We start from the raw sequence: 10,660 nt of genomic DNA, 5'->3' as shown, positions 1-10,660 counted from the left end.
TCTTTAATCTAACCCTAAGAAAGATAAGAGATGAAGAAGGAGAAACAAAGATAGAAAAATGGGGGTTGGAAAAGCTTTTTAGGTGATGCACTATATATTTAAGTGTTTAAGGTTAGAAAGTGACCAATGCAAGATGAGTATAATAGTTTAATTTTATGCGTATTTCCTCTAGTATACTATGTGTATATTTCAGTGTATTTCGTTTGTTATAGTATATGTATATGTGCATTGAGTGTATTATGGAAGATGATGTAACATGCATGTGTACATATGAAAGAAGCCTTGGGAAGGTAAGATAATTAAACTAATGAGAGAGAATTGTTTGAAAAAAAAAAATTAAAATAAAATATGCTAAAGGGTATATATGGAAAACGAAAATACACAATTATCCATTATGACCTCAAAAGCCGTACGAAATTATCATAATGCCCTCAATCTGGACATTTGGGCCATTTCTAGTGTGGCCAAATATATTTTCCGTTTTGTATTAGCATTATTTAACTAATACTAGTATAAATTATCCTTGAAACTAATTTTGAATATTAATTGCACTAACTACCCTCAAGGTCAACTGATCAAGAAGACATCGAAGAGATCTCCTACGAAATGACAGCTAAGCATTCAAGGAGACGGTCTCGAATGAATAAGAGAGCAGGGGTTTGACTTTTGTTAGCCACCCCAAAACAATTAAATGCCACATAGCAAAGGTCAACATTTGACATATTTGCGTGTTTTTTCCATTTGCATTCAAGGGAAGTGGATACCCAAATCACATGGCTGAAACGTGACCTACTGATCTCCTTCGCCACGTGTCAGGTTCCCAAATTGAAAATAAGCCCACCTTAAATTGGCGCAGAGAGCGGTGGACCCAGGCCCATCTCAGAATATCTCTTTTTAATTGGTGGGCTCCAAGTGTAGCTGCTAGCTAGCAAGCCCAATCATTTTTCACTTACCCTATTTATTGACGGTTTCTTCATAAATTGGAGTGCTCAAACAGTGCAGACACGGTTTGTCCGAAGACCCATTGGGCTATGTGGGGCTCGAAAAGTTATTGACTTTTGGAGAGTATTACTTTATTGTAGTACATGTTGTATCATATATCCTCACAATTTTTAACCTAGCTAGTGACACTCGGGTAATTAACTGACATAAAAAATAAACAATCAATCCGGCCGTCTATTTGTGTAAAATACCTTGAGAAAAAGGTTCGGTATCCCAGTAAAAATTACACGGAACGTCCTATTTGATCGTCCTCATTTAACCTATACCCATTTTTTTTTAAACTTTTAACTTGTACCCATTTTTTAAATAACTTCAGCTCCCTTTCTGCTCCTCTTTCTTCTTCTTCTTCTTCTTCTTCTTCTTCTTCTTCTTCTTCTTCTTCTTCTTCTTTCTTTCTTTCTTCGTTCTCATCGTCCAATTCATAATCTTATAGGGAATCGAAGGAATCACTTAAACTTATTCTTTTTACTTTCTCATGTACATAATAATAATGTGAATGCTTGAATTAGTCAAAAAATGAATTAAGTTGACAATGTTGAGCATATACCATGCTATAAATATCACCATTTTTGTTGTCATTTTCCTCACCAAGAAATCCAAAAGGAAAACAAGCTAGATATGGCTAAATACACAACCTTCATTGCCCTTCTCTTCTGTCTTCTCCTTGTCGCTGCTACTGGTGAGTCAAATTAAGTAGCTTATTTTTTTTTAAATCAAATAAAGGATTGGGATGTTCAGGATTGTCCCAAGATACAAAACAAAAACTTCCTTTGATAAAAACTTTAACTCTAGAGCTGAAGTTCGACAGTTCCAAAACAAAAACTTCAGCTCTAGAGCTGAAAACAAAAGTTACAAAACAAAAACTTCAGCTCTAGAGCTGAAGTTCGCCACTTACAAAAACAAAAACTTCAGCTCTTCGCCAGTTACAAAATAAAAACTTCAGCTCTAGAGCTGAACTTCAGGCCCAACTACTAGAATGCTGAAGTTTTGCGTGATTGTCTTTGCTACTTCAGCCCCGTATGCTGAAGTTATGCGAAAAAGCGGGTACGCTTGCAATTTTTTTTGTAAAGCGGGCACAAGTTAAAACGTGAAACAAAAAGCGGGTATAGATGCAAATGCCCCGGTGAAAGAGTTGTTTGACTCAAAAGATATCGGAACCTTTTTGAATAAATCAATCAAAGAAAATGAAGGGGTAAATCTTAGCTAACTATAATAATCTCTAGAACAAAAGATAGATAAGGAGAATATCGATGATAAGAATTCTTTATTGAGACCAAAAACCTTTTAAACGATAATCCTCTCCGTCGTTTTTGTAAGCAAGTTTACATCAAGTGTTATGGGTTAGGAAAAGTGCTCAGAGAGCTTACAAGGTTGTTTTTCCCTCTATATATAAGGAACAAAACCCTTCTAAGCTCTAAAAGACAAGTTACACGGAATATTCGAAAGAATATTCCTAATGTCCCCTAATGGGCCTGCGCTACTGCAAGGGTCATATGATCTCTTGTTCGCCTTAAGGTCGTCCTCTACAAGATGTCGAACTACGAAGATCTCGTCGTTCGTCGTACTCATCAACTGTCGGGGTTGTTCAAATTTGGACTCATACAAGAGTATGGGCTATCGAAGAAAACTTTATAATGATGAATGAATAATCTTAATCTGGATAAAGATACATTCAGCCAACGGCGAAGCCACATGGATATAAGGGTGGTCAACTGATCACCCTTCGTCTAAAAATTGCACTATGTTCATAGGTAAAATATTACATTTTAGAGGTATATAACACATATTGAACACCCTTTATCGATTTTTTTTTTTACTTTTTTTAAATTTGAACACCCTCGGAGAAATTCCTAACTTCGCCACTGCATTCAACTCACTATATTAAATCTGTGAATGGAGTAACACCAGACCAATTTTCTTATACATACGTGTGATATACACAACAGTTAGAAAGTATGGTGTACATTGAGTTGAGTAATGAGAATCGCAAAATCCAAGATTCAGCCTTGAACAGATAAGTTTTCTTTCAATATTGCACACATTTGGCTATATTGTTTTTCTTGTTCCATTGCACTCCACTAAAAGATACTTTTCTGTATTGCCTTTTTTTACAAATAAATTTTGTTTTTCCATTGCACTAAAATTTGGTAAAAAAAAATTCAACCCTGGAATCGTTCACTAAGCAAAGAAACGAAGAATTGGTCCATATTTATTGGAAAAAGACCATTCGTGTATTACTAGTCCCACCCACTTCAAACTTATACGATCTGAAAGATAACTTTTGAAATTAATAGAGGGCAAATTTGACAAAGGAATCAGGCGTGAAATAGACATGAACCGAATATCTTATCGATAACATACTTTGTTTGATTGGGAATCACACTTTAAATGGTTTAGCGCAATATTTATATCATCACTAATCTGCTAAGAGAATAGTAGTAATACAACCAAATTTTCATAAAACTAAATGCTGGATTACTGCCTTAGCCCTCAAAATATATACTGCTCCTTGTTTAACCAAAAATCTGAGTCTTTGATCAAAACTAGAAATAAAGAAAAATTCGGGTTACTGATAATCTGGAGACGAAAATAATAGAAGATTTCTGAGAATAATAAAGTAATAAGATGTTGAGTTCTTCTCCTTTTATAGTTAATTCTAGGGGAAGATGTAATGCATTTGTCTTAATGAGGCAATTATGAGCAATAAATGACATTTAAAAGAAACGTTACACGATCATTTCTATTTAATTCAGATTCTCTAACGTATTTGATATTTAATGCTGTATTTAGACTCTTTTACGTCATCAGATTCGTATCTTCAACTTCTTCCGATCTTTGATCTTTAAATGACTTGAATAGGTACGAGACTCGTACCTATTTTAGTAACGGTCCCCACCTATGTTGCTTTCTTTTCCCCATATCTGTTGTCGCCCGTGCCTCTTGGCTATTTATTGCGTTTTGACCTTTTGACCAGTCCACGTGTCATGACACGTCATCTTCAATATTCAAACTCAGTTTTTTTCCAATATAGATAGTCCTCCCACTTTCCATTTATTTATCAATTAAATATTTGGGAAGTGGATCTTCACGAAAAAGGAATTTTCGCCGTAATTAATGTTATGTCAGTACTGACGCTTCAATTGTCTTTTCTATTTAATGCTCTGCACACGTGTCACCTTCTGATATGTATGTAATTCTACAGCCTTTTTCCAAGGTTTCTTCATCCCCTCTATTTACGAAGTGATAGTTGCCTTTATTATAGGCTTTCCATCATTACGCTTTTTAGTTTGACAGTCGCTGTTATACACATATTTAACCCTTTTTTCCTTTGTCTTCTTCTTCATAAACCCTTAACAGATACTTTACTCTTTACTTTTGTTCCTTTCTCCTTTAGTTCATTCTTTCTCTGCAATGGCATCTCCGAATCCTAACCCTAAGAGAATCCCATTTCTGGATAGCTTCCCCAACGCCCCTGTAAGACATAGAAGGGGTAGAGGTGGCAGGCTTCGTAGCCTAGGATCCGTTCGTGGTGGTTCCTCTGGTTCCATCACTCCTTCTTCTAGTTTTAGCACTATTTCTAGAGGTTCTATCACTAAGAAATCCTCTTCTAAAGGTAAAGAACTTTCTGAGCCTCTTCAAGAGCCTTTAGTTGAGGAAATAGTACCCAATGACTTGTCCTTTGAGAATGATAGGAAATCTCTTCGTGATCAAGTTGTTAATTTAGAGAAAGCTGACATTTTTCCTTCTCTAATCACTGAACCTTTGATTTCTATTGTTCGAAAAGATTGCAACTGGAGAAGTGATCTTCGTATAGTGATCCCTAATCCAAACCAAAGAATATCTTCCTTTAGGATTGGATTTTCTTTTGTTTATACTTATCCCTTCACTTTAGGATTTAATCCTGCTATTGAACCGATTTTACTTTATTTCTGTCGCTTTTTCAAAATTTGTTTGGGACAAATTAGCCCCTGGTATGGAGAGCAGTGGCTTGTTTGAGATATTTATCTATAAAAGCCAATGTTAGCTTTACCTTCCCCCACCTTATTCATCTTTACCACCCCAAATTATTCTGCCATGGGTTTTTTACTTTAACTGCAAGAAGTAAAAGGGTCTTGGTAAGCCTTGAAGATGACAAGGATCGTGGGTGGTACACTCGTTATGTCGCTGTTCGCACAATTGATTTGGTGGGTGAAACAAATATCCCCTTCCCTGAGAAGTGGAACTTTGCACGTAATTTTTTTTACTTACCATACCTATCTTTAAGAATTTCAATTTCTTTTCTAATTTCGTTTCTTTTTGCTTTTCTATAGCAACTATGGGAGATGAGGAACCCGTTCCTAATTTCCGTGGTTGGGTAGATTCAATCTTGAAAGTCGTGCCTATGGAGGCAAGAACTTGGAAATCCATTTCCAATTTACATGGTTGGAAAGTAAAAACTCACGGTATGCATCCCTTTATGCTTTTTTTATGTTAAGTCCATTCTTGTTTCTAACTTTTTTTTTCATCCTTCTTTTTGTCAGGATTTGCTATTCGAGGAATGACAGCTGAAGTAGTTATTGCCCTTCGAGCCTCTTCTGGTACTTCACTCTCTTTGTAGAGAACTCAAGCTACGCTATCAAAGAGGAAAGTTGTAGAAGAGGATTCTGAGAATGATGAAGACACCTCTTTAATAGCTAGACCAAGAGTTAGGAGACGCATCGTTTCCGAGGATGAAGTTAAAGTTACCCCTGTCCGTGCCTCTCTTACCGAACCTGTTCGCATTCCTTCTGATGATAAAACCACTCCGAGGGACACCAATGAGTCTATTCAACGCCTCTTTGTTAGTGGTTTTGAAAGTGGAGAACTAGGTCCAGTTTTAGATGAAGTTCCTTTTTATTCCTCTGTTCCTCCGTTGGTTTCAAGTGCTTTCTTGCCCATTCTATCTGTTCCTGCTTCCTTATCTATTTCTGCTCCCTTGCCTGTCTCTTCTTCCTTACCTGCTTCGAGTCCTTCGACTCCTGTTATTTTCACTTCTTCTACCGCTCCTCCTTCTATAGCTCCCCCTCCCTCTGTTCAACATGCAGTGGAGGGTTCCAGTAGCAGAAGCTTGGCTATAAGGAGCGTTACACTTGAAGTTCCTGCTAATAACAGTCTTTTAAGGAAGTCTGGTGGAGCAGATGCCTGACTTAGGCCTTTGATTGGAGATACTGAGAAGAAGAAGAAGATAAGCAGTCACAGTTGCTTAACTCTGGTGAATGACATAGTTCATTCTACTTTGAAGGTATTTTCTTTCTACTTACTAACAAGCTTTTTTTATTTCTAAATTCTTACTTCTATGAGTTGTCTCTGTAGGCTAACCTCATTGGTACAGAATTGATGGGAAGAATTTCCCTTCTGGAAAAGAAAACTCGTGAGTCTGAAAAGTCTATCCACGAGGCTGAAGAAATAGCCAAGAGAGCCCAGCTAGAAGCAGATAATTGGAAAGAGCAGTTTGAGAATGCTCAGGGAACCATAGAAGAATTGCAAGAGAGTAGAAATCACCTGGAGCAGCAAAAGCGAAGTCTGACTTCTGAGCTAGCAGTTGCCAAAGCTTCTTCAAGTCAATTTGAAAAAGACAAGGAGCGCCTTGAATGTTGCTTTTCAGAACAACTATCAAAGTCAAGTGAAGAAATCAGAGAACTTAAGGCACTCTTGGACAAGAAAGAAGAATATGCAGGAGAATTAGTGCAGAACTTGACTCAAGTTCAAGCTGATTTAAAGATTTCCTCTGACAAAGTACATGCCTTAGAAAGTTCCCATGCCTCCCTTGAAGCTTCCCTTGATTCTCATTTAGCTGAACATCAAGTGTTAAAGAATGATCTTGCTATGTGGGAAAGGGAGTATGGACTTCTTGAGGAGAAGTTTGATTTAGAGGTGAGTTGGGCTTTCTTAAACTCTCGTCGTGATGCTTTAATGGAGGCCAGTCAAGAAAACTTTGACTTAGACTCAGAGTTGGCCAAAGTTTTAGAGACCATTGAAAGAACCCAACAATCATTTGACTTTCCATCTCCGGCAATTGAAGCTCCCATGGCTAAGGAACCTGTAAATGACGAAGCCGTTGCTGTGGCAGTTGAAGTTGAAGATGTTGCAATTTCAGCTTCCGAGGGTGAAATTTCTACGACTCAGTCTATGGAAGCTGAAACTTCCGTGACTCTTACTCCCCTCATTGAACCTAACACTTCAAGCCCAGCTAAAACCACTCATGTTGCTGCTTCTTCAGAAGTTGTCACCGTGCCTGTGGCTGTTTCTGAAAGTGAAATTAATATTGCAACTTCTGATGTGCCAACCCCTTCAGTGACTAGTTAAATTTCCAGATTTTGTTTTTACTTTCTTTATTGGATGATGGTTTTATCCCTTAGTTATTTTTTTAAGGGATTTTTTGGTGAAAGTCCCCAGTTATCATAATGGGGCATTTGTATAAACTTTTTTGTTGACTAAGTTCTTACTTAGTCTTTTTAATTATATCAAGAAGTTTGTTAGTAGTTCAATGTGCTCTATTCTTGCCTTTTCCTTATCTACTTAGGACTTATAAAATAGTTTAGCATTTTTATCCTTTGAAAATGCTTTATGATTCTCCTCATGACTTATTAACATGAGGTTTATAAAAGAGGGCCCTTTTATATATCGACACTTAATGAAGAAGACGTCTCAACTTCATAATAGTGTTATAATACGATGAAAGAAATAGGAACACACATGTTTTGTTTGAAACAACTTTGACAAGTTTTTATTCATGAACTTGGACAAGCTTTTGAATATTACATGTATTGAGATACATCTATAACTTTCTTGTAACTGTTTTTCTTGCAACAGATATTTATAAAGTAAATATTTTTTAACAAAGTTTTTCCTTATAACCTGCTTCAATACATAGTCATGACCCTATCTTAATGTATTAGGAAGGGTTTGAGAGGTGATTCCGTTGTTCTCATGGGAAAGAACACTACGATGAATGTTTTGCATCTTCCTTTGTTTTGATAGGAAAGAACACAATGATGAATGCTGAGGTTCCGTAACTTTTGCTCGATACTTGTTTCAATTTACGTCTCCGTCTTACCGCACATATTTGTGTACAATATGCAGTCCCCCAAGTGTTTGAGCGCTGAAGTATGAAGCCTCGAGCACTTGTTTGTTTCTCACAATTTGGTCCTTTTTCCTGAAAACAGAAAAACATACGGGACTCGGAGGTGCGATTAAAGATGAAGACTGCCTAACCCGTGTGTATTTCCATCAGATTAATTTGTAACCCTGGGCTGGGAATTTTAGAATATTCCATTTTGCCGTGCAGGTCGTGACTCATCATTTGGCACGAGTTAGGGTTTTTGCCTAACATCTAAAATCGTTAGTAAAATTTTAACAATTCAAAGAAAAATTCTAATACAGCGATACCTGATCGTAGGTACTTTCTCAGAAATAATATCGCTTTAGGTGGACAGCATTCCAATGCGAGGGTAGAACCTTGCCATCCATTGTCTCCAACTCGTATGCTCCTTTTCCCGCAATGTCACGAACTCTGTAGGGTCCTTCCCATGTTGGACTTAGCTTTCCTGAATTAGCAGCTTTTGTAGATTGGAACACCTTTTTAAGCACGAAGTCCCCAATTTTAAAGAATTTGAGGCGTGCTTTCCTGTTATAATATCGTTCAATTACTTGCTTTTATACTGCCATCCTTATTAGTGCAGCTTTTCTTCTTCCTTCGAGCAAATCAAGATTCACCCGCATCTCTTCATCATTTGATTTTTCCGTTGCTTGAACGTACCGTGTGCTCGGTTCTCCTATTTCAACTGGAATTAAAGCCTCTGCACCATAAACCATTGAAAAGGGTGTTTCTCCCGTGCTTGTTTTTGTCGTTGTACGATAAGCCCATAATACTCCAGGTAATACCTCAGGCCAATTACCTTTTGAATCCTGTAACCTTTTCTTCAAATTGTTGATAATGACCTTGTTTGTGGATTCCGCTTGTCCATTACCCACTGGATGGTATGGTGTAGATGTTATCCTTTTAATTTGCCAACTTTGAAAAAATTCAGTGATTTGAGCTCCTATGAATTGCGGACCATTGTCACATACGATTTCCTCTGGTGCTCCAAAACGACATATTATATTTCTCCAAATGAAGTCTTTAACTTCCTTCTCTCGTACCTGTTTAAATGCTCCTGCTTCTACCCATTTAGTAAAATAATCTGTAAGTACAAGTAGAAATTTCACCTGACCTTTTGCTTGTGGCAATGGACCTACGATATCCATTCCCCATTTCATAAAGGGCCACGAGGCTATAACAGGGTGCAATAGCTCAGCTGGTCTATGCATATTATTGCCGTATCTTTGACATTTATCACGCTTGGACATGAAACCGTTTGTTTCTTCTTCCATTTTAGGCCAATAATACCCTGCTCGAATCAACGTTTTTACCAGCGACCTCCCTCCTGCGTGATTTCCACAATGTCCTTCATGTACTTCTCTCATCACATATTCTGTTTGGGAAGGTCCGAGACACCTTGCTAATGGCCCACCGAACATCTTTCGATAAAGATTTCCTTGATGTAAACAGTAACGAGCAACTTTTTTGCGAAGTGCATAAGCTTTTCTTTTGTCAGCAGGCACGGTTCCGCGCTGTAAAAAAGCAATAATTTCGTTTCTCCAATCCCATGTTAAATGATTAAAATTTACCTCATTCTTATCAGGTTCGAGAACGGAATGAAATAAATGTACGACTGAAGCATTTGCGTCGTTTGCTACGTCTGCTGCAGATGCGAGATTAGCTAAAGCATCTGCCTCCACATTCTCATCTCTTGGGATCCGCATTACTTTCCAAGTTTAGAATTGCTTTATTAGTTCCCGTACCTTTTCGAGATATTCTTACATTCGTGTCTCCCTGGCTGTATAAGTCCCCAACATTTGATTGACCATGAGTTGAGAATCACTCTTGATTATAATCTGTGTTATGCCAAGTTCTCGTTCCAATTCTAGACCTGCAATTACAGCCTCATACTCTGCTTCATTGTTAGTTATAGAATGACATTTTATAGCCTGTCTAATAGTCTCACCCGTAGGTGGTATGAGAACTATCCCTAGGCATGCTCCTTTTACATTAGACGAACCATCAGTGAATAAAATCCAAGTCCCCGGGTTTGCACTACTAAAAACTTGTAATTCTTTTTCTGCTTCTAAATGCATCCCCTGGCTAAAATCAGCTACGAAATCGGCTAATACTTGAGATTTTATAGCAATCCTAGGTTGATAAATGATTTCGTATTCACTTAATTCTATAGCCCATTTTGCTAACCTCCCTGACAATTCATGTTTATGCAAAATATTTCGTAATGGAAAAGCAGTAACTACAACAATGAGATGACATTGAAAATAAGGTCTTAATTTTCTAGATGCCATGATCAAAGCTAATGCTAATTTTTATAGTTGTGGATATCGTGTTTCAGCATCTAATAAAGACTTGCTTACATAATAAATAGGATATTGTTTAACTTGGTCCTCACGGACAAAAACAACACTTACCGCAACTTCTGACACGGCCAAATAGATGAGTAGCTTTTCTCCTTCTTTTGGTTTTGCCAATAATGGTGGATTTGACAAGTAGGCTTTTAAATTTCTAAGGGCTTGTTGGCAATCTTCGTTCTACTCA

At 37.3% G+C, this 10,660-nt stretch overlaps 1 protein-coding gene across 1 annotated transcript; it reads left to right on the top strand.

Annotated features, from left to right (window-relative positions):
* The first annotated feature begins 6,357 nt into the window (after nucleotides 1-6,357).
* LOC138870980 (uncharacterized) lies at nucleotides 6,358-7,326 on the top strand. Its single transcript, XM_070148824.1, has 2 exons — nucleotides 6,358-6,848; nucleotides 6,945-7,326. The coding sequence occupies exons 1-2, from the start codon at nucleotides 6,358-6,360 to the stop codon at nucleotides 7,324-7,326; spliced, it is 873 nt and encodes a 290-aa protein (XP_070004925.1).
* The last annotated feature ends 3,334 nt before the right edge of the window (nucleotides 7,327-10,660 follow it).

This window comes from Nicotiana sylvestris, chromosome 6 (assembly GCF_000393655.2).
Source record: "Nicotiana sylvestris chromosome 6, ASM39365v2, whole genome shotgun sequence".
Taxonomy (NCBI): Eukaryota; Viridiplantae; Streptophyta; class Magnoliopsida; order Solanales; family Solanaceae; genus Nicotiana; species Nicotiana sylvestris.
This window is presented reverse-complemented; position numbering and strand designations above follow the sequence as displayed.

What these genes read in the sequence shown, in the direction of transcription:
- LOC138870980 (XM_070148824.1), top strand. Translation starts at nt 6,358, where the DNA reads ATGGGAAGAATTTCCCTTCTGGAAAAGAAAACTCGTGAGTCTGAAAAG. An exon ending in TTAAAGAATGATCTTGCTAT is followed by an intron (nt 6,849 to 6,944) that starts GTGGGAAAGGGA and finishes AATGGAGGCCAG; the next exon opens with TCAAGAAAACTTTGACTTAG.